The 24,541-nt window shown below is 43.9% G+C and overlaps 1 protein-coding gene and 1 long non-coding RNA gene across 5 annotated transcripts in view; one reads left to right on the forward strand and one right to left on the reverse strand.

The window, feature by feature from the left end:
* CDH20 (cadherin 20) overlaps window positions 1–7,344 on the forward strand; it is a 117,685-nt gene extending 110,341 nt beyond the window's left edge. For both annotated transcript variants that reach the window (XM_037380741.1, XM_037380740.1), the window contains exons 11-12: window positions 3,967–4,218; window positions 5,769–7,344. In XM_037380741.1, coding sequence (XP_037236638.1) covers window positions 3,967–4,218; window positions 5,769–6,268 — 752 coding nt within the window. In that variant the 3' untranslated portion in view covers window positions 6,269–7,344. The remainder of the gene's footprint in view (window positions 1–3,966; window positions 4,219–5,768) is intronic.
* Window positions 1–24,541, reverse strand: part of LOC119144865 — a 74,312-nt gene that overhangs the window by 15,182 nt on the left and 34,589 nt on the right. For 2 of the 3 annotated variants that reach the window (XR_005103236.1, XR_005103235.1), the window contains 2 exons: window positions 9,924–9,956; window positions 800–1,076 (listed from right to left, as the gene is read on the reverse strand). This is a non-coding gene — a long non-coding RNA (uncharacterized LOC119144865). Of the gene's footprint in view, window positions 1–799; window positions 1,077–6,190; window positions 6,281–9,923; window positions 9,957–24,541 lie in introns of those variants that run through there. The other variant, XR_005103234.1, reaches the window with a different exon arrangement.

A 24,541-nucleotide genomic window follows, 5' to 3' on the forward strand; every position in this document is an offset into this window, starting at 1 on the left:
CTTACTGCATTTCCAGATTAAACTCTAAACTGCTGCCTTCCATCTTTGAGTACCAGGAACTGATGACAAGAGTAGCCATTTTAATGGGTGCAGGCATCAGTGATATACCACCACCAGGCCCATCATTGGAAGCCTCTGGCAGTCCTCCCGCTTGCATTTAAATTTGTCCTAGGAAAGTTTTTAGCTATTTCTTCCTTCCCTAAAACTGTGGTCTACCTCACACTTTGCAGAGCACAAAAGCAGTGAGCTAAAAACCCCCAAGAAAAAATGTGGCCCCTTTCTTGAGCTGATGGTGTCTGTAATGCCTGCTTCCTTGCTCTTTCTCCCACTGCTGGTGAAACATTTCTTTATATTATTCCTAACTATTCATAGTTATTACAATTAGTTTTTAAACACTAGCAGAAGTTCTGGGCTAATCATCCCCAGTTCTTGCACGGATGCATACAGAGAGAAACCAAGCCTTTCTTGCAAGAAGGGTGGTGGTTAGCTCTGATCTCAGATTTGGACCTACACAGTGGTTAATTCCCCTGACCTGTCTAGGAAGATACATCACTTCCAGTGGGACAGAAAACTGCAGGAAAGAGATGCTTTGTGGCTTTCTTTCACAACCACATGAAGATACCAGCCTGCATGCCTGCAGGAAAAACAGTTTTCACCTCCTGCCACACAGGCACAGGACCCACCGTGCTGCAGTCTTCAGTATCTGCTCAGCGCTGCAGCTAAGTGCTACCATCCAGCCCTCTGCAAGCCAAAGATGCTGTGTTGAAACCTGCGAAGCAAAAATATTATGCATCCTTACCATGCTGGCTTTTTTTTTTATTAATATAAGGGGTTTTCATGTCCTCACAAGCTCTCTTCTCCTGATGGCTGGAGCTTAGCATATACCAACTTTGGAAGAAAATTGTGTGTGCCGGTTTCTGCCATGCTGCATCACTTTCCAGCATGTCCTTCGCACTGCAGTAGCACGTCAAACAGCATTGGCTTTTGATGAGTCACACAACAAGCTCTGGCACCAACATATTGCAGTTGCAGAGTAACAGGTAGAAAGATTCTTTAGGGATGATGTGGATGCCTGCCTAGTACAAAGCAAAACAAAAGGGCCAAAATGTAATGCTGAGAGTCACCAACAGGATTTTATCAGCAAGAACATTTAAGACCTGGGTGATATAGTCAACACATCACAGAGAAAATATATATATACATGTATAACTTTCAATATTTGATTATAGAAATTTGGGTTTGGCCTGCAGAAAAATAATTATGGTTAAAAACACTTGAGATCTTTCACTAGCTGATTTTGCACAGCTTCAGTCAGGTTCACGGCCTGTGACTTCTTTTATAGGCGAAGTATGACCAGCTCAGAATAATAAAATCTTTTTCCCTCACAAAGAGCATTTTTACGTAAAAAGGTTTGCTGTCACCTGAATAGAATTTGTGACTTCTATTGTAAGTCAGTTTAAAGAGAGTGGCTCTTTCACCCAGGAAAAAGAAATGCAACCAAATTACTGCACTGTTAAGATGACTCAGACATTTCCATCGGCACAGCATAAATGCAGGTGCTTTGCCTTTTTCTGCCCTTTGGTCTACTTTTTCTCATGCTAAAACAAGCCCAGTGATGAAAAGATGTGGTATTAATAGCTGGGGAGCACATACTAGAGGGCATATAAACAGTGCGAGGGAGAGAAAGCACTTGCATGTGCTCCAGCGGAGAGGAGGGGGAGGTTTGCAGGAGGTGAGGGCTCCTGTCTGTAGCACATCCCTTGCCCAGGAACCATGGGAGCTGCAAGGTGCTGCTCTCGGCTGGGATTTGGGACACATTCCTGAAATTTATCTGTGTCTGTCTACACCAACTGCCCATACTCAGAGCTGCATGGTATATCAAAAAGGTGGTGAAATCAGTAAACACTGACACATTAACAGTTTTAAGCAACTCTGGGGATTTTGTCTTACACCTGGTGATTTTTCCTCAAAGCTCCAGCTCTTTGGATCCCATAATTTAATGAGACACTACAATTTCACTATATATTCACATATGGACATGCACACACACTTCAGAATTTTATGCTTTCAGAGTTTGAATGTTATTGATGTTCAAGAAATAAAAGACCCTGAGATTCCTTTTAAAAACATGTCACAAATTCAAACTAATCCCATGAACTCTAGAGCCTGGCATCTCAATACTTACATGTGCCAGTACTTTCTGATGCCATAAGATCTGCAGCACAAACTATGGAACTTGGAGCATAATTTAAGTCTAGCAAGCCTAGCATGAGTTTGCATATATGCCATAGCTGGCTGCATGTAAAACTCCTGATTTCACTCCTAAAAGCCATAAAATAATTTCTGATGTTCAGACTACAGCAGATAATACAGCTGATTTATCTGCATGCAGCCTGAGTCTCTACACTGAAGAAAATCACTCAAGATTTAAATTTTAGCAGCAAATTGACAGGGAAATAATGAGGAAATTGAATGATCCCTTGTTGATATTTTGGGTTTTTTCAGTCTGCTTGTGATCAGAAGGTTTTTTGCCATTTCTAGGTGGCAGCCCCGTTGTTCCAAGCCACCTGGGAACAGCTGATTGGCACCCTGCATTTCAAAGCACAGCAAATGTACATTGGTAACAACCTGGAGATGCAGGTGGCCAGGCTGTGACCTCTTTTGAACCAAGGGAACAGGAAACAAAACTAAGTAGTAAAAGAAACTGCATGAAGCTCAGCTCCCCAAAATCCCGCAGCATCACTGCACAGGGTCACAGTTTGTAGGTCTGCCAAAGAGAAAAAGTATCTGTGTTCCCCATTTATCCTTGCTGGCCCAATATTTGCAGACATGTTTGTAAGAAAGGCTAATTTTCCTGCAGGTTCCTTTAGACTCCCTGGTGGCCCAGATCACATTGGAGACATTCAGTCTTGCGCTTTCCAAAACTCCCTGAAGCCAAAAAGCTTGGAAGTCAGCACTGACAAAATCACTGATCTCCAAAGATTTTGCCTTGGCATCCCTGAGATGACAATTCAGAAGAATAAATTCCTGAATCCAGTTTCTTTCTGCTTAGGAAATGGTGCACAGTCTGAGGAATTTCAGGGAGGGGGTAGACAGGAATTCAAATGCCACTGGGAAATTCTGACATTTTAAAAAAACACGCTGAATATGGAGGAAAAAGCCTCAAAGGTAGAATTACCCTTGAAATGACCAACAGCAACTGGCTGTTAGGTCACTTTTTTTTTTTTTCAGGGGCATCATTTTGATTCCTTTTCATTTAAGTTCTCATAAAAAGCAGGCAGTCACTCTGAATGAAGCAGAATGGTCAAAATAAAGCCGAATAATTCTGACAATGATGACATGTAGCATTCTGACTTTTTTCAATGGCAAAAGTGCCAATGAAATTGCATGTATTTCAATGAAAAATGTTTAGTTGCAGATTTTCAACTCGCTGCTGCTTTAGGATAGCAAGCTGTTTTTTTCCTTTGTCTTCTTGTTGCCTCAAGCAGACGACTATGCCATGAATCAAAAAACGTAAGGAGTACCTTAACATGTCCACAAGGGTTATACACCAGCATCTCCAAAATGGTGGCAGCACTTAAGAGCGAGGTCTGGAAAAGCTGCTGAGCATGAACAAACAGGGACAACAAGTTGCCTTCAACTGTTCGTTTCTGTCTTGCTTTCTGAAAGCTCTTTTAGCTAAATCTGAAGGCTGTGAGTTTGCTCTGGGCACTTTATGTCAGAAGCAGTAAGGGCAGCTCCTAAGGTGTATATGCCTTGCAGGTTTGGAGATACGGCCTGAGAAGATACTGGAATAGGGGAGGCAGAGGCAAAATGCTGATTAGTGACAAAGTGATAAAAAACAAAGGGAAAAAGAGAGATGACAAATGGATGTGGGTCTAGGACTGATTTTGTTAACCTTCCTTTGCTGCTGAATGTATTTGCTCTGCACATTAGCTCTTCTCTCCATTTACTTTCTACCTTTAGACAATACAGCATGGATTTTGACGAGGCGTTCTGGCTTCAGGCAACACGAGCAGAACACCTTTTACCTCCCCATCTTGATCAGTGACAATGGCCGCCCAGTGCTGAGCAGCACAGGCACACTGACCGTGCACGTGTGCAGCTGTGACGATGACGGCATGGTGATGTCCTGCAACGCAGAGGCCTATGTCCTCCCTGTCAGCCTGAGCAGAGGGGCACTCATTGCGATCCTTGCCTGCATCTTTGTCCTGCTAGGTAAACCCATGGCTTCTTCTTGGCAGGGGACAAACTCTTCGGTTCTGTCTGGGGGGTTGCTGATGCACCGAAGGTGAAGGACGCAAACACACACATCTATGTGTATGTATAGATATAGATATAGATAGATAGATAGATAGATAGATAGATAGATAGATAGATAGATAGATAGATAGATAGATAGATAGATAGATAGATAGATAGATAGATAGATATACTACAGGTAGACACACACATCCTTACAGAGCCATATCAAGGGCCAGATGGTGTAGTCAGTTGCTTCAGACTCTGGGGTGTAGGAATGGGGGAAAACTATGGCCTGCAAATATTTCTGCCAGATGCCCCAAGGTGTCTGGTATGGCCCTGTTTTCCTGAAAGAGGGATGGCAGGAAGAAGTGCTGAGAGCTGTGGCTGGGTACAGGTTACTTCCTCATACTCAGCAGTTTCCGATCAAATGCTCCCACAGGAAACAGGAGTGGTAAGCCCAGTTCCACCTCTTGTCTCTTTGACAGGAGATTTCCCACCTCCATCCCTTTTCCTTGAGACATTACATTTAAATGGTGCCTGTGCTGCTATAAAGGGGCTGAGTACCTTGCATGTGTTCTGTGTCCACAAATAAATGTCATCCTTTCCTTGGCCAGACTTCCTATGCTCCCTGTTAGCTGTTAGTATCAAATGAACTTCACTTCCTTCATTCACTCTCTCAAGTCACGAGACATTAGTGCAAAACACACATTCCCTGAAATTTCAGGGGACACAGTTTGAGGAGCAGGGAGTAAGCTACAGGAAAAATTATGTAAAGGTGCCTCAATTCTGGATTTTCAAAGCAGCCTAGATACCTCAGTTCAAAATTTCAGCATTCAAAACCTTTGCTGAGTTCTAGCCCTGGAAATACAGTCACCAGGTGATGGCACATTTTCAACAGTAAAGGGCCCTGGTGCCTGTATGACCACTTCTCCCCATGTTAAGAAGCACAGAGATGAGGAGCACCAGCACTACAGGACAGCAGGAGGCTTACAGATAAACAAATACATGCTTTGGAGCAGACTAAGGGGCTAGCTCAGCATTTTGCTGTGTAGGCAGACATATCACGATGGTGCCTCAGCACCATCCATCTATGTCATGTTGAGTGCCCGGCCCAAGAGGCATCACCGAGGTCAGCTGCAACACTTGGCTACACAGCAGGAAAAAAATATCTCTATGGAGCTTTGGGCTGCTGCAGATAAACTGTTACTGATACCTACCTGGCTAGCTAAAGGTAACTCAGGTATTACTACAGTGCATTGCAAGCACATGATAGACATGTTCTAAGCGTCACCAAGAGTTAAGAATTAAGGCAAGAAAAGGGACAGATTAGCGGGACCTCAAGCTGCTAATTCTGACTAGGGGGTGGGGGATTTCTACACCTCTCCACTTGCAAACACCACAGCTCTTTAAATCCAAGGGGCTGGCTGAGCTCACCAAACAGGAAACAGGGGGGCAGAGAGTCTGAAGCCCTTGCAAGGTCTGCCCCCTCACTGATGGCCCCATGTCTCGGTTGCCTCCTGCAGTGCTTGTGCTCCTCATCCTCTCTATGCGCCGCCAGCGGAAGCAGCCATACATCATTGATGAGGAGGAGAACATCCATGAGAACATCGTCAGGTACGATGATGAAGGCGGTGGGGAGGAGGACACAGAGGCCTTCGATATCGCTGCCATGTGGAACCCGCGGGAGGCCCAGCTGGTGGTGAAAAACCGGCAAGACATGCTCCCTGAAATAGAGAGCCTCTCCCGATACGTGCCTCAGGCGTGCGTCATGGACAACAACGTCCACAACTACGTGCTCGCCAAGCTGTACGAAGCTGACATGGACTTGTGGGCACCTCCCTTTGACTCCCTTCAGACGTACATGTTTGAAGGGAACGGCTCGGTGGCGGAGTCACTCAGCTCCCTACAGTCAGTGACGACAGACTCAGACCAGAGCTACGACTACCTGACAGACTGGGGGCCGCGCTTCAAAAAGCTGGCCGAGATGTACGGTGCCACGGACAGCAGCGGGGCTCTGTGGTAACAGACGAGGAATGGCAGAGGGGTTTCCATGTGAAACGGTGTCCAATTAGGTCCATTCTCATCAGATGCTTCCATGGACATGGGTGAGGCCTCCTAAAACATAGCAATACGGTGCTTGGATGAGAATGGGAAGAAGGGTGCGAATGAAGGTCTCTCTGGATCAGCTTTACTCAGTTAAATTAACTCACGTTTTTGAAACCATGAGAAGCAGAAGGAAGGAAGTTTTTTTCCTCGTTTTTACAGCAAAATTGCAAAGCTCGAAGCCTGGAATATAATGACGTTACTCTCTCTCCCCCTTTCTCTCCCCTTGTACACGGCAGCTTACTGAGCTCTATACATCTGGGTTCAAAGATCTGTAAACTCTAACTGTAATCTCTGACTCACTGAAAAACTGCCACCACAGAAAAGTTGTTCCTCACCAGTTATTTTTCCCCCATTAAAAAGGAGGAAAAAAAATTGCTTGCTAACAAGAGGGGGGAAAAAATCCCACAAAGCAGAAAATTGAAACTGGAATCTCAGACGGCTCTTTGTAAACTAAAACTCCTCTCTCTGTTGCTAACGGAGTCCTTTTTTAATCCTTTAGAAACAAGGCTGAGGTTTTTTTCCACCTGGATGAGGGTTGGGGAAGAGGCTTTGAATTTCTGCTGTAGTTTAATGGCTGATCTGTGAGTCATTGGTGTTAACACTAATCCATCTTCTATCAAGTTTGTGTAAATTTATTCTAGGCTCTTTAAAACCATGACTCTGCTAAACTGCTCAGAACAAAACCAGAAAGTCTGCCTCTTTTGCACTGTAGATGTCTCTTCCATGTGCCAAATGTGAAGATTAGATTCTACCAACGAAAGCCAAATAAATTTTAAAAAAAGAAAAAGCTATATTTGGTAACTACATGGGTTAGATGGGCTTTCCTAATCTGTGTGAGGTCAATCCAAGGGATGTTTACATACTGTAGATAACCTACTTGAACAAATGCAGTATTATAGACCAATAAATGGATGTAAGAAAATTACATGTATAAGTTTTGTATATTTGTTAATTTTGGTAATAAATATGATGTACTGCATACAGTACAGTACCTTAGCACCTCTTTTAATAAAAGTTAAACAGAAGGAAAAGTCTGATGGCAATTTATTGACTACTTTGCACACAGCAGTTAGTGCTTATCCATGGCTTTACATGCCTTGAGCATTACGAAAAAATGGTTCAGCAGCAGCGTGTCAAGGAGACAAGCCTTCAGTTTGCAGGTTCCAGCAGATTGCTTCTTTTATTGTTGTTTGCTTGGACATTATCCTTAGCCATGAATCAGCCCAAGTGCAGCCCATCAGACTAGTCACTTTTCTATTCCAGTTGTGCTGAAGTTGAAAGCAAGTCTTGGACGATTTTTTTAAAACATTATAGCTGGGGCATTGAGAAGCTTGGTAACCAGTTACACAGCAGACATGGCAGATTGCATCACACAATACCCTTTTATGGTCATTCTGACTCTGCAATGAAAGTTTTGAGCCTGGATCTTACCTTGTTTGCATGTGTAAATGGGAAGGGCCAGGGAAATTACACTAACATCAGTTTCATGGAAGATGGTGAGAGACTTCTGAAAGCAGAACAGTCTGAAATGGCATTTGCAGGTTTCTTTCTAGCTAAGGAATCTCTCCATCTCAAATTGCCCAGAAAATAGATGTGCAGACATAACCACCCAGTTACCACAGTTTTACCACATGCATATTGTGCTCAGTTTCTGTTGCAGATGCACGCAGAACAGTGCTGTCTCTACTTTGCCTAACCTTAGGTTGCACCAATTTAAGACAGGGGCCTTGCTTCCAGAGACTCATACAAAGTCACGCACCCTTGGAGAGCCAAGCAGTCAGCAAGGAAAAAAATTTTAGTGACTTCTCAAACATTTGCCCAACTGATGTGATGAAAATCTGTGCCTCCACAGGCATAATATGCCATAGCTTCTGTTTATCACCTGAACCTGCCTTACACCATTGCAGAAAAAGCACTGAAAATTATGGGATAATGACTCTTTTACTCATCCCATACCACTAACCCTCACATATCATATTGATTTTATAACACTAGACAAAGAACTGCAGCCACCATGATCAAGGAAGTGGTGTATGGGACACAAAACCGCTGTTGAGAGGCTGCTGAGAGTTTCCTCATCCCCCAATGCAACAGGAATCACAGAACATAGGACAGGAAGGAAGATAGAGAGGACATCTACTCCACCATTTCTTGTCTGAATTAACCATCAGGTTTATATATTTTAAGCAGATGCCTGTTTATTCTTGAAATCCCCAACAGTTATGGCTCTGTAATTTTTCTAGGCAATCTTCCACTGCATCAATACATTCAGTGCCGAAAGCCTTCCCTGGGAAGTGTAAGGCAAGTATCCCTTGCTGCCATACAAGGCTACTGTCTGTAGAGCTATGGTTTGGTATTTTCAGACTATTACTGGTTCTTCCCTTAGTCACAACCTACAGTAACAAAAAGCCTTTGGGTAGTTCTTCATGTCCTGATACCACAATGGTTTACTTCTCCCATTGTAGGCAGAGGGGGAGGAAGGGGGGGAGAAATTCAGTCCAGCATCATATTGCCTTCAACCTGAAGGTAACTACAGCATTTACTGAGGGTTTTTCCGTGATAAGCTGCTCCAAGGTCTGGTTTTACTCCACAGAAGCCTCCAGCAGCGGCCTCTGCAAGACAGGCTATGCAGCAGCTGCGACCAGCTTCCTAGGTTATGATCTCCAGGTGGGGAAGAACCATCAGCACTTTTGTTAGGTGCTTGCACTCGCGCCACAGAGGAGCCTGCAGGGAGAGCAGGCTCTGAGCCACCTTCCTAAGCTGCGTGTCACTGTTAGGCTGCCTGATTATCCTCAGGTTTGCCTCAGCTTGTGAGCACAGTCAATAGCTGTGCAGGTTGATGCTGTGGCACTTACCAGCTGGTGTTTAGTAGGCACTTGGCAGCCTGGGTTGGTTTGTTTTTTTTTTCTGTTTTATGGAACAGGTGACAGTGTTTTTGCAGCCTGTGAAATCTCTGTGCAAACAACCAACACTTGCATCTATCACCCTCCCACAAACAAAACTGAAGAGTGCTCTGTTTTACTGATGAGATACAAAAAGATCCACTTGTGGATACATCAGGGCTCAGCAGGCATGGCCCAGAGTAGAACAGGGGAGAAGACTCTAAACCCAAAGGAAATGTGTGGTGCCACAGGCTGGCAGTGAAACAAACATGCTGATCACGCAGGTCCCCAGTCTCCTGCCCTGGGGCTCCTCAAGGTCAGGCCTGGCATCATGCATGAACGTTTGCAGCACTACATAAAACCTGCTAGTGGTTTACAGCCAGGGAGCTCAGCCTGCCGTGGTGGAGGGACTGGGCTTCGCCACACCAGCAGACAGCTCCAGGTGACAGCCCCAGTCCTGTGTGGGACCCACAGTCTACCCCCTGCCCTGGCGTAATGGCAGGAATGTCAAAGGGCCAGGACAAGATCCCATATGCCCCCCCCCCCCCCATAACCAGTGTCCCCAGTCCCCCTGTGCACCAAGGCCAGTCTGAGTGCATAGAGCTTTTATCACTAGTCATTTCATTTTGTTCCTCTGATGACATTTTTTTCCACAGCTGCCAGTTCTCAGGAAAAAACAAAACAACTTACCATCCAGGAACAGTCCCCTGGTCTCAGCTGTGGCTGAAAATAAATGGTACAGAGGGAAAAATAACAGAGGGTGTAAGTCATTTTACTAATTCCAGACACTTAAAGATTGAGCATATGGCCTAAGCAACTCATCTAAGCTCTCTGTCTAACTAACAGAGCTAGACAAAGAGTGATCCATTCCACCTGTCCTGGCCATCTGTATGATGCTATGGCCCTCTGGAGGTGCTTCGCTCCCAGTTAACGGCCTGGCCTCTGGGGATTTATCCGTGCGGTTTGGAGTCTGACCCTGGGCATGACATTCTTAAGCCCTCTGCTCTACATTTGGTTTTATGAGTGACCACAGGCAAACGCTACAGTCTCTGACATTTTCCTTTTCACTTCCTACCACCCATCTCTTGTCTAGGTAGATTGCATGACCTGCCAGCTCTTATACTGCACTGGTCAGCACATCTAGGCTCTGAGTTGCAGCATTCTTTAAGCTGTCTGTCAAGCGTCCAGATCTCTTCAGAGCAAAATGCAGAACTCAAGAATGCATAAGAAGAGTTAACATAATTATTTCTGGCATAAAGTTTCCTGCAACACTGCATCTCATTTGCTGCTGCATTGCACATTTATCCAGCTTTATTAGGTCCCTCTTGATTTTGTCATTTCTCCTCCAGCTTTTATTGCTCTTAATCATTTTATGCCACCATCGTATTTGCTGCCTACAATCCCCTTTTAGATAGTTCATCAAGACCAATAGTGACACAGATCCTTGGGGGACCCAAAAGTTATATTTGGACACCTTGAAATATGATTTACTAGCCTGTGCCTGGGTTTTGCTTGGTGCAACTGTCATATAGCACAAACTAGAACCTGCTTCACTGCCTGCTGCCTGACCACAGCTCCCAGGAACCATCAAACTGGAGGGACAGGCGGGTCCCAGAGGTCTGCCCTACATATGCACCGCATCTTACCTGTCCCGGCCATGAACAAGAGAAATGAGGCACATAAAAGAGGCACAAATGGTGCCTGATAGACTTAAGAAAATTTCTGACCTGTATAAAATCACAGTTGAGGAGATTAATTTGCTTCTGCCTTTGTGCTGCCATGGTCTTATTACTAAGGTGCTGTCAGATGTGATCACTTTGGTTTATGCTAGCTTAACTACCAGTTAGACCAAACCCAGGAGAGGCTGCTGCTCCCCAGGAGAGATGATGGGTTCAATAACAAGAGAGGATGGCCTGTGAGGAAATCCATACTGTTGCAAGCTAAATATGTTGCTGCTCTCCCTCTTTCTGTCTGTCAGGATGTGAGGCAGCCCATTGCACCCTGCTCAAGAAATCAGCCTTAATGTATTCTCTTCACATGCAGCTGGCGTAAACAGGGAGTGGGTCTGTCTGAGACATCCTAATTTATGCCTGCTGAGATCTGTGGCACCCAGAAGAGGAGGAGCTGCCTTTCACTCAGTAGGGCCCTGTCTCTCTTAGGGCAATGCATATGCCACTAGAGTGCTCTGAGACAGACACAGCTACAGAACAGCTGTATCACCCAAGGGATTTGTTCTCATGCATAGAGGTCACTGATTTGCCTCTCTTTTGGACTGTAATGTAGTAATAATCTGTATCAGTGCATCCTCTCTAAGCAGGCAGAGGAAAATAGGCAGCGAACCTGGCATGGAGTCAGAGCTATGATCCAAGGAAAGCAATAGGGGCTGAGGAGTATCACTGCCAAACCAAGGTTTAGGGAGAGATCTTCAGTTTTGCTTTCCTATATCAACCTTCTAAAGATCCTGCCCCCCACTGACATGCAAGATATTTTACTATTGGCCTTAGAGGTGGTAAATCAGGCCACCTGCATCACTGGCTTTGAGCAGAAGCAGCAGTGCAATGCTGCATTTCCCAAGAGACATTAGGGTAATATGGTGGAAGAGATGGAAGAGAGTCACTTTACAATTACTTTTAAAAACCATGTGACTTTTTTAAGAGCTGATATAGAAGACAGTACACTGTCTGAATACCATTTTCAGACCTCATTTGTAATTAAGCTTACCATTAAGGAATGGTCCTCTTGGGTGATATGAATTTTCAAACTAGCATCTTATTATAGGCCAGTCCCACATTGACTGATTCTGTAATTTTTTTCTCAAAGGTGCATGAGCTGTAATATTTAATACTAGAGGCAGAAGTGCTTGCCATGCCATATAACACCAAAAAAAAAAAAAAAAAAAGGACAGCATCTGTCATAATGTGGGGTTAGATTTTGTTCCTGGTTTGTGGGAAGGGTGAATATTCCCAGACTCATCATAAGACTTGGGAAGTTGAAACCCTATTTATAGGCTTATTATTTCTGGGCAGTCAACCTGCCAAGAAAATCTGGGTAAGACGACAGAGTACAATGTGATCCTACTCAGCACCAGAGTACCACAATGGGTACCAAATAGGAGATTTTGCCTTTTCCACCGTGTCTAGAAAAAGAAAAATCTGGAAAATGTCATTTGGATTCTGTTTGGAGAGTGCAGAGAACCTGGAGCAGTGGGGAGTGCTCTGTTCCTCCCAGCACAGCTGAACGTTCTTGGGCTCCCTGACACCAGTCCTTCAGCACACCCCTCCCATGGGGGAAGGACAAAGGAAGGGAAAGAGAGATCCTTTTGAAACCAGTACTGAAGATAACCCATGACCAAGGGAACCTGTCCTCCCTCTTGCTCTCACTCTTCTTGCTTCCACTCTTAAAGGTACAGGAGAACCTCTCTGCACCTCTTATTCCCCTTTACAATGGGAAGAGAGTTCAGTGCCATGATCATTGCAGAGCATCAGAGCGACTGCTCATCCCCAGTGGGTCTCTGAGTGCCCCAAATTGCCTTAACCTGGTCATCATTCAAATCAGTTACGAGGGAGTAATTAGGAAACACAAGAATCTCCTTTTCCCTTCAGGTGTAGGGGTATTTGCCCCTGGATAGCCTGGGATGTAGTTCAGAAGAGGAGAATTTTTACAGCTTCATACCTTCATGTTGCCTTCCTGAGGCATAACACGTATCCTTGCAAACTTAGAGAAGTGTTCCCAAGCTCAGAGGAGAAAAGCTGCTCTTCTCCTAAGCAGTAGTGCTATCACAGGGTGGGTTGTTTAGGCTTATTTGTTTTTCTTTTTACATGGATGCTTCCTGGAGCATTCAAGGAGAGACAACCTGTCCGGAAAGGACATATCTTTTTGAAAGACCTCAACCAAATATTCTGTAAGATCACAGGTATCATGGATGGAAAAGGTAGAAAACAGTGTCTTTTTAATGGTAAGAGAAACTTACCATTAAAACACACTCCCCAGCCTGCATATGACATCTTTCAACCTTGGAGCATCTCTCTGATTTAGAAAACTGTTTACTTTCAGCTTGGAGCCACATTTTCAACAAGAAAATTAAATATTTGATGTACATACTTCCAACAGCCTCTATCTTCCACCTACTGACCATGGTCTTACTTTTACGATGTCCACTACAAGTAAGGAAAAACATGCATGTTCTGCCTATAGACTCTGTGCTCTTGTCCTGAGATGATTGCAAAGTGTCTTGCAAGCCTCAGTTAAGTAAGGCAGTCCTATCTGATATGGAATAGTCATGGGGTTTTTTACAGACAAATAAAAGCAAGCACAGTTTAAAAAATTTACAAACATTTCAGAGAAAATTAATGTAGAAATGGTAACCTGTCCCAACAGTCTGTTGATCGAAGCAGATTTCCTCTTATGACTTCATAACTTATGCCTATGGCATAGGGGGCAGGTGGGCAGTAGAACTTTGAGCTATAGATCAGGTGCAAAGTTATTTTTTACTGATAATATAAACATGTCTATGGGTTAAAAGAGAAATATAGTCCCAGAACAGAAAATTATCTCTGCTACTAATCCAAGAAAACTTCATTTCATGATTCCTGCTTATTTGAAACTCTCAATTACCATTCAGCCAGCTGTCCAACCACTAAAGAAATGAAAAGTCCATGTTGCATTTACCACTCAAAACAGATGAGTAGGATAAAAACGTATGAAAGCACTTATTAAATCTTATCATCCAGAGTTTACCGTAAAGTTTTTTCCTGAATTGTTAGTGAACAACCACAACAGAAATTATGTGTAATTTGTAGAAATTAGAGATGATGTTAGCTTTTTAGAAACATTACTTGCAGTGAGAACTCTGACCATTTTATAAGATACTGACAACACAAGCAACACCAAAGCACTACAAGACTTGCAGTCTGGTTTTGACTCTGATGTTGATGCTATATGTATGATGAATTTTCACAGTCTTTCTGTGCAGTGGCTTTCCACCTAGCATACCACAGGGATAACAATCTTTGCTACTCACTCTAAAGTAGCATAACGATGTGAAGAGTTTTAGTATTTATTTAAGCAGACTGCTAGAGCATTTTAGGGCCCCAGGCACATGCTAGATAGGATATAGAGCTGCACATTTCTTCTAAAAAATCACATATCCTTCTAGCTCTGGGAGAAGAAGAAAAGAAGGGTGACTCAGAAGTAGCAGATGTTGGTAAGATCTCTTAACGCACTACTGGAAGGCACTCAGAGACTGTAGTGATGCAGGTTCCTTAAAGCCTATCTAGAATAGACTTGAGCAAAATGCTGTAGCAAGCCAGATTCTAATCTATTCCCCTTTTCTCACATTATCAGCTGCAGTCACAATATTTTCCTTCTTTGTCAGACCTCCTTTCCAAAACCATCAAAGCACACGGTAAATATGAATTACCGAAGCAGCACAGCATCCCTGGTGTGTATGGTGATTATTATTGGTAGCCCCTAGAGAGTAGGATATGCTAATACTATTGCTAAAGACAATCAGCAGAGTGTCCTGGTGCAGCCCAGCAGGATTTGAGACCAATAATACAGCAGATCACATTTTCCCAGGAAAAATGTAGAACAGATCTAAAAATTAAACGTCTAAGCTTTTTCTACAGAGGCAGAGGAGGATTCCCCAGCAAGAAACCTATATTACCATAGACACCCTTCTAAGGAGTAGAGTTGGCCACTAGAGGAATGTTTCTCTCTACCCAGGCCATCAGCTGCTGGCCACACAGGTGCTCACATGGGCCAGAGGTGCCCAGGGGACCCCTGAGGGCATCCTGACTTCTGACTGCACATCTCTGGCAGGGATGAAGAGAGGTTTCACTGAGACATTACTGCAAGAGACTCTAGTGAAAAGTAAAATCTCAGAGGAACCGAAATTGCCAGGTTGGGTCCCCATAGTGCAGCACATGCTGCTTCACAAGGGTACACAGCCCAGAAAGGACATGAGACCTGCCACTGCCAGTGGATATACCTGCTGTCAGCAACAGTTACCACCACTCTGCTGCTCAAACTGATATGTGGCAAAAAAAAAAAAAAAACGTTGGCCAGTCTCTCTTTTAAATAAAAGATGTTTGTATGGAAGACAAGATGGAAGAACACTGGTCTTGTACACAGGTGTGGCAAAGAGTTTTTTCAGACCCATAGCAAGTCATTTATTCTATTAGTATCTCTGATATCCCTGTCCACAAAACAGAGGTAATGGTCTCCTCCACCTTAGCTACTCTGCCTGTAACATCTGCAGAACATCTCTCACCTTGTGTGTGGATAATGGCTACTGCAATGTATCAGAATTATAACAAGGAAAATTACGCTATTTAGCTACCTTTGCTGTAGCATCCTCCCTGCCAGCCTCTGCCTGCAACTCATTGCCCTGTCTCTGCAAGTAAATACTGTGGTAGTGTTTAAAAGCAAAACACAGCTGTAGTGAAATATCCGGTCAGCTTGCAGCCATTAAACAAACAGAATGCCAGCTCTTTCCTTTTGTTTAAAATATCATTACTGGGAACAAGTCATCTCTCTCACTGCCTTTGTGCTTCGGTGCACACGTTAGGCTTTTAAACCTGACCTAGTTTTGGCTGGAAAGTTTCACAGAGAAAGGCTATGGACAGCTTCACCACACACATTATTTTTCCTGCTAATCAATATGTTATAAAAGCTGGAGTGTCTCTTTTTGCTGGAAATGAGGCGAGGGATCAGGAGCTGCAGTATGGTTGGGCTCTAACACAACTTCTTGCAAGCCAACTGCACCGTTGCACGTGTCGGCTTCCAGCCTCTTCTCATTCCTTTTGACTTTCCTGATGCTCCACGTAGCTAATGAAATCCACTCTGACCCTACAATGGCTCCAACAGACACCACTCTGAAAACAGCAAAAGCTTTGCTTTCCTTGCAACAAGCAACCAGGGCTGACACACTGCAGCAGTGTTTCTGGTGACATTTTTAAGGTGTTTAGATGAGCTGACTTTGTAACTGAAGTCTTGTGGCTGGAAGCTACTGCCTTCAGGGCTCATTTGTTTGTTTTAACTGTGCTCAGGATTTCCCACAGTGCTGAGCTGCTTCCAGCATGACTGAGAAAGGGGTCATGTTGCACAGAGCATGGGCAAGACAGAGTTCACAGTGAATAATAACCACTGTGACTTCACGATAGCCCTGGCAAAGGGTAATTAAATCCCGAGGCTTGTGCTGGGAGCAGTGGGCTCCATCTAGAAACACTAACATTAGAGGGGGTCAAAATCCATCTGATTGTGAACCAAAAACCCATAGAGGTTGCACGTAACCCAGACCGTCATGAGGTGCAGCCAGCCTCCCCCTGTTGCTCCGTGCAGGCCCATGGGTGGGTCAGCCAAGTATGAGGCTGCACCGCTGAACGTGCGGGTGGGCTCGTGTTAAGGGGCAGTGCACCTCACACGAAAAGGGAGGGTGTAGTGTCTCAGGGCTGGGGGTGTGCTGATCCAAGCCCAGCAGGAAGCAGGAGGGAAGCTGCTGCGTGCTCCTGAGATCTGGGGCACACTGGACAGAAAGCACTATTTAAAAGGGCTGGGAATCAGAGGAGAGAAGCTGGAGTTATTCAGCTGTGCGGATGTTCAGTTTATCCCTGCAAAGAGCACATTCAGAACATGAGGACAGGACAACAATAATAAGAAAGCATTGATCCTACTTCACATCCTTTTAGCTGAAGAGGAAAAGGGACAGACAGTGAAGTAAGGACCATGTTAGAAATGCCTGAACAAAGATCTGAGGATGAACAGAAAGCAACGGCTGCAGCAACTCCTTCATGTTGGAATTTCTGATGCGGATGAGGAGGTTACAGAGTCATGCAAAGCCATGGGCCGAGAGAAAAAAGGCCCCCTTTTCTTATACCCGTGCTTGCTAATTTGAACATTTCCAGCCCTTCTCTGCTAAGTGTTCAATAAGGCAGCTAAAAGTTGCACAACAACAACAACAACAAAAAAAAAATCATTGTTTTACATTTTTAGTGTCATTAATAGCAAGTATCTAGCTGAAGGGTAAATCGTACTGGAATTAGGAGACATGGAGGCCAGTTAATGTTGCTGTAGCCCTGTGCTTACTTTTGCAGGGGTGAACAGTTATATTAGTTACAAGCATTCATGAAAAGAAAAATCAGCTATCCCCAAATTATTAAACATTCTTTGCTTAATTTTAATATGTTTTTCTTTTAAGAAAAAAAAATTGCATTTTGTTTTCAACAGTTTGCCACTAACACTGGCGACTTTGAGGCTAATACCGCAAAACCTTGCCTCTCTAAATAATTGAAAAGCTGAGCTACATTTTTAGGGGGCTGGTTTTTTTAATGAAAACACACAAATTGCTTGAATTTTGTGAAGAAATCCCCAAAGACAGCAACACTGACCAGGATTCCTGGAGTCAGGTTTTTATTATAAAAGAAGGGATTGATTTTCTTAGTATCTCATACGTAAAGTAAATCCCTTGACAGGAGGGAAAGGCACATGGAAACAGAAATAAGACAGGCGGACAGGCCCATCACCCACTTTGTGGTGCTGATCCATCCTGAGAGGCAATGGGTTTCAGGGGCACAGTGCCAGGAAGCCCAGGCTGAGTCAGCATCACGTCCAGACGGCTGCATGACATCACACCCCACTGCACTAACAGGACACAGAAAGAAATAAAGCATTGTTTGTTGGACCAGTGTTCTGACATCCAGCCTTCATGACAACATGTCCTGAGGTGTAATGTCGTATATGCCATAATGAGACACATTTCATCTGGGACTTCTAATTGTTCTGCAAGTGAGTGAAGTCTCCAGGACATAGGACAGACCTATGTGAATAACCTCCTGAAAGATGCATCAAACAGGAGGCACTCCAGCAGCTATAAACATCTTCGTCACACAGCACTGAGACTTGCATGGAATTACATAGGGTCTATAACTTCATTGCCTGGCACCAGCTCCTTATTGGCAACCTACATCTGTGCTAGAGTGGCACAGAGGTATTTATGGGATGCAGTCCATGCTAATATTACCTACAGTGTCCTTGCTTTCCTGCCTGTGTCTGAAGTCTGCAAAGCCTTTCTGCAAAATGTATTAACATCCTCCCCACCTTAGTATGGTATAGCTTATTTCTTTGCTTGTTTCATTTCATGAACTTACAGGCTGCCTTTAAAAAGCAGCCAACAAATGCTCAAGCAATAGAAGAGAGAAAAGAAAAAAAGAAAAAAAAAAAAAAAAGAAAAGAAAAAGAAAACCTGAGGGAGGAAACAGATTTCAATTTCCAGTTTCCAAGAGGCTAATATAAAAAGTAAAGGAGTGGGAGGGAAGCATTTGAAAATGTCATTTTTTTTAAATGCCCTGGCAGTCTCTTCCCAGCAGCAACAGTGGGACTGGATGATACATTTGTAGGTGAATTGGTGGGGAAAAAAAAGAAAAACAAAAGTCCTAGGTGACTAGTTTCCCCAGCACTCCAACTGCAGAACCCTCTGCAGCCCTGGCTTCAGTGGAGCAGCAACAGTGCGCTTGCTTCCTGAGGGTCCTGCCAAGACATCTCATGGAGTCACCTGCAGTGTTCAGCAGGTGACATCTTCTGTTAGAGGTGAGAAGTACCAGTGCATGAATACTCAATTGTGCCAGAAACTGAGGCCACAAAAATTGCCAGAATTACACTGCCAACCCAGCCACACAGCTTCCAAGTCAGGCAAAAGGGTCTGCAAGTCCTCCACAGGGTCCCTCCAAAACCAGGGAAATGATGGGATGGCCCTTGCCCTTTTAGACAGAGAGAGCTTTACTGGGAAAAAGAGGGTTTGGGAACATGTTTCACTCCCAGGTTTCCACAGTCCCTGGAACCATTCTTCAGTGCCGCAAATAGGCATAAGTGAGCACAACCCCAGAAATGCCTGCAGGTACCACCAGGTTAAAGGAGGCTACCCACAACTTGATCAAACCAAAATGACATTGGCCAAGAGCTTACGTTATTCTTAGGAAGCCACTGAGAACCCCACCAGCTTCCACTGAAAGGACCACCTGGCATTTGGCACACACACTTTGGTTCTCACCATGGTCTAGTGGCCCCAAACACAGTACTTCCCAGACTGAGCAAATGGCCGTGCTCCAGTCAGCTCCGATAGCTATACAGGGGTTTGCAACAGACCTTGTAGAGCATCTTTAAAGGCAGTGTGATAATTTGCACAAAGACAAGGACCAAAACTTGGAAAGGAAAATAAGCAGCCACTATGAAACACGTGGGATCCTTTCTATTCAGTTGTCCAGTATGGTAGACATGCAGTCCGGGTTTTGGCTGGGATGGAGTTAATTTTCTTCATAGTAGCTGGTATGATGTTATGGTTTAGATTTAGTGTGAGAATAATATTGATAACACAGTGATGTTTTAGTTGTTGCTAAGTAGAGTTTATACTGAGTCAAGGACTTTCAGTTCTTCAGGCCCTGCCAGTAAGAAAGCTGTAGAGGCACAAGAAGTTGGAAGAGGACACAGCCAGGACAGCTGACCCAAATTGCCCAAAGGGATATCCCATACCATAGGACATCACGCATCACGCTGTCATGGTTTAACCCCAGCCAGCAACTAAGCTCCATACAGCTCACTCCCCCTCCCAGTGGGACGGGAGGGAATCAAGAAGAGTAAAAGTGAGAAAATACATGAGTTGAGATAAAGACAATTTAATAGATAAAGCTAAGGCCACATGCACAAGCAAAGCAAAACAAGGAATTCATTCACCACTTCCCATCGGCAGGCAGGTGCTCAGCCATCCACAGGACGGCAGGGCTCCATCACGTGTAATGGGTACTTGGGAAGACAAACACCATCACTCCAAACACCCCCCCCCCCCTTCCTTCTTCTTCCGCCAGCTTTATATGCTGAGCATGACATCATATGGTATGGAATATCCGTTTGGTTGGTTGGGGACAGCTGTCTTGGCTGTGTCCCATGCCCACTCCTTGTGCACCCCCAGCCTCCTCGCTGGTTGGGTGGTGTGAGGAGCAGAAAAGGCCTTGGCTCTGTGTAAGCCCTGCTCAGCAATAGCTAAAACACCCCTGTGTTACCAACACTGTTTCCAGGACAAATCCAGAACATAGTCCCATACTAGACACTATGAAGAAAATTAACTTTATCCCAGCCAAAACCAGCACACATGCTCAGTGTATGAACTGGGGGGAAAGCTGCTCGGGAGCTGGCTGGGCGTTGGTCAGTGAGTGGTGAGAAACTGCATTGTGCATCACTTTTTCTGTATATTCTAACTCAATAATAATAATAATAAAAATAATAACTGTATGTATTTGTATAAATATATTTATATTTTATTTAATAATAATCATCATCATCTTCCTCTTCTGTCCCATTAAACTGTGTTTATCATAACGCATGAGTTTTCTCACTTTTCCTGTTCTCTCCCCCATCCTGCTGTAGGGAGAGTGAGAGAGCGGCTGTGTGGTGCTTAGTTGCTGGTTGGGGTTAAACCACTACATGTGCTGACATAAGATGCTGCCATCATACGTGTAACTTAAAAATACAGGACATGAATATCAATCCTGCTTTACTCTAAAGAATAGGTTCATAGAGGAATTATAAGGTTTCTTAAATTATTTATAGCTGTTATAACATTTTACAGATTTCAAAAGTCCATCAACAGAAGATTTAATAGATAGGAAATCAATTAGCCTGCATGATAACTAATTAACAATATATTAAAACATCTCACAGTGCCCTATTAATGCTCTGGTCATGAGCACACCCTTAGCACAAGCCCAAGTACAAGTAACAAAAGCCATCTGACCTCCTCAGTCCCTCGGAGCTCTTAATCTCTGGCTCTTAACCTGCAGCTCAAGGGCGCAGGAGCGTGAAGAACCTGGCAGTCTGTACTTGAAGGTCAAGATGCTCCTGCTCTTCTGGAGCAGCAGGAGAACACAGCAGCTCCTACCTCATTACCTGGATTTCTGCTAGCAAACTTTCCAACAGGGCTCTCTATCATGCACACCATGACTCTGGGACACTAATATTCCCTCTTTGCTCTTTCATATTAATACTTTACCTCTACCAAAGGCCAGCTAAGAAGCAAAATAGCATCCTGCTGTGCATTTAAAGACACAGACAATGAGGAAATGCACTTTTCAGCACTCCTGCTAGCTAACTCTCTGCTCCATTTCCCACACACAGTAAGCAAAACTCTTTATCCTCATCACGAAAAAACGGATCAAAGGAAAGAATGCACTCAGCACCCACTGACAGGGCTCTGTCCTTTTAGAAAATAATTTGTCTTCGACTCTAAGTCCTACATCGAGCAATGGCTATTTCTGTGTATGGTTAGTCCACTTTATCCATCAAGGGAAGAGACTGGTGCCAATGTTTCTATAAGAAAAGCAAATATAATCAATCAAACCCTCAGGCCTGTTTAGATCCACATGAAATGTCTGCACTAAGTGCAACCACTGCAGCCCCCAGCTGGTTAAGGTTGTGCTGAATCCACCTGCTGAAGGGTTGCAGGCTCTGTGAAGGAATGTGCTTCCTAATCAGTTCTCCAGATCCAGAAAATTTTAAATGCACTTTTAAACACATACACACACTCAAAACAAACAAACAAAAAAATTGATAAGCATTCCATTGCATGGCTTTCAGAAGCCCAGTGGGTTACTGGATAGTCCTGACCCATACAAAAAGTTCACGTTAATTACCTGCAATCTGACTGCACAAAATTTTCATTTTTCTCAAAGAAGTAACCCCTGCTTCGCTACAGCAAAACACCACAACACCAAACTGTACTTCTCCCAGTAGGAGGAGCATATTCCCTACGTATACTACATGGCATTGTTGGGTATAAACATCTTGGCATTTGTATTTTCAAATGGCAACAGCAGAATGTCCATTCTCCGCTGCAGAGTCAACTTCCTCTAGGGTCTCATCCTTGGATGGATCTGTCACTCAGCAAAAAATTCACATTCACCATTATCTACCCTCTGTGATGATCTGGACACACACATACACATGGGGGTGGGGGGGCAGGGAACCAACCACCTCAGTCACTGTAATGTATCCACGCTTAAAAGAAACCATCTAGTCATTGCCACAGACTGGGGTGCTGTCAGTGTTATTTTTTACTGCACTAGATGTGCAGCTCAGCTTCCCTAGCCAACCATGTATTGCTGCCAGTATGATTACTCACACTCACATCACAGGGGCTTTACAGAAGTTTTTGAAAAACTGAGAAGGAAGGGTAAAACAGTGCCACAAAGAAGTGAGCACCCAGGTTCAAGAGTGACTGGATTCTCTTCATGCAGAACATCTTACCTTCCCAGCCAGCAGCCTGTAGGAAAGGCAAGTGGTTGTATATTGTGCAGAGAGACAGGCTACCCCAGTGAGTGAGCAAGCTGACAAACGTGGAAGACAAATATGTAGTGTGAGAAGGAGCAGGCCACAGCTGTTTCCTCTCAGTCTGGAGATGGATGACAAGCCAGAGCAGCACCTTTAGTGGAAAAGGAGGTTAACACCTTTTTGGGTTATATCTTTGTTGCTGTTTACACTGTGGTCCTACGTATTTAGTGCTTTTGGGTGATCCTTGGGGAATCTGTGGCTCCTTCTCTGCAGCTCCAGGCACTGGTTGAATCCAGTGACATGGTGATAGCCCCTGCTCTCACTGAAATCAGCACACTCATTTTAAGGGCACACATTTGGACCTTATATTTTAAAATCTACAGAACCTTTTACGGCATATCCCTGATACCGTGTACAACAATTTCTTCTCCAGAATTCCTTTAAAAATCCTTTAACTGGCATTTCAGAAAGATTTCACCCAGCTAACAAATAGCACACATGTGATGTCCCTCAAGTTAGTTAGTTTTTAGTGAAGGACATAAAACCCAAAAAGCTAGCTCTTCAACTGGTTACAACTGCTGTAGCTGTTTTACTTCAAGGGGACCTGCACCTCTTTGCCCATAGTTAGTTTTACATCTGAGTCCGGACTATCAGCACCACCAAGTTGTAAGCAGAACAAAATTACAGGCAGCCCTTCCAATCCTGTACAGTGAGCCATTCAGTTATTGGGTTTGCACTTCAGCACTTTCCGAGTCAAGCAGTTAAAAATAATGGGAATTAGCATAACTATAAATTGCTGGGGGAAGAAGCATAGCTGAACCTAAAAGGGAAAACAGTTTTCCTAGTAAGACACAGCAAAGCTTACAAGCAAAGCTTTAACACTTTTGGGCTTTTGCAATTGTAGCGGACAGGGATGATCTGGAATGCCTGGTGCTTTTTATTTTTGCTTTCACAACCAAAATGAAACTAGCCACTCAGCAAACCCTCCAAAACCAAGCCACTGTTTTTGCAAAACCAGAGCCAAGGTTTTGTGCCCTGCTCTAACAAGCTCCTCGAAATCCTCTCTGAGAAGAGTGTCACACACAAATTCCCTGTTGCATTCAGGCTTTATACACATCCTTTCTAATCCTTTGGGTTTTTATTTGTCTTCTATTTTGAGCAGGTTCCTTAGCACTAAGGCACACATATAATGCTGTTATTGCCATACCTTTAATTATTCTTTTTTTTTTCTTTTTTACTCATAAGCACTAATTGAGTCATGATCTCTTTGCAAATGTGACTTAACCTGTTGTTCTCCTGCTTGCTCAGGCACTGCAAATAAAAAAATAATGGCACTGGTAATTAACTGAGACCTGGCAATATAACTTGCCTCTCAGTCCGTGACGGGTAAAAGTTCAATTGAAAAGTAAGGTGTATAAATGCATATTAAGTGAACCAGAACTAAGTATTAACCAGACATACAAGAAATGCATGAGCAGAAAAGAACCGAACCTTAGATATCAAGTTGAAGAAACTGGACAAACGTAGATGAGCTCTAATTTTCCAAAGACCAAGCAAATTACTAGTAGCTAGATGCGCAGACAGATAACACATGCACATACATTTCAGTTGCATGTGTCAGATAGCATCAGTCTACAGAGGAATGCTTTCTACCTAGGAGAATATTTTTCAAAACTTGCAATCAGGTGTTCATAGGACACTTTAGCATTGCCTGGGAGGAAAAAGACCAAGAGAAATCAAGAGGTACAAAGTTCAGAGCTGTGGTTCAGCCTGAAGCAAGTCAAACAGAAAAAGGTGCTGCTCTCTGTCTGCTCTCAGCGGTGAGAAGCCTTTGTAGTCAGAGGGGAGCCCCAACTGCGCGGAGGCTGCTCCTCATGAGAGAGAAAAAGCATGCTCAGAGCAGAATAATACTTCTAACTGAGGAACACACGCTAGCAAGGATGCAAGAGGCAAGGAAAATTCTTCCAGCTTTCTCACTTGGAGGAAACAAATCC

The sequence above is a fragment of the Falco rusticolus genome, chromosome 3 (assembly GCF_015220075.1).
Source record: "Falco rusticolus isolate bFalRus1 chromosome 3, bFalRus1.pri, whole genome shotgun sequence".
Taxonomy (NCBI): domain Eukaryota; kingdom Metazoa; phylum Chordata; class Aves; order Falconiformes; family Falconidae; genus Falco; species Falco rusticolus.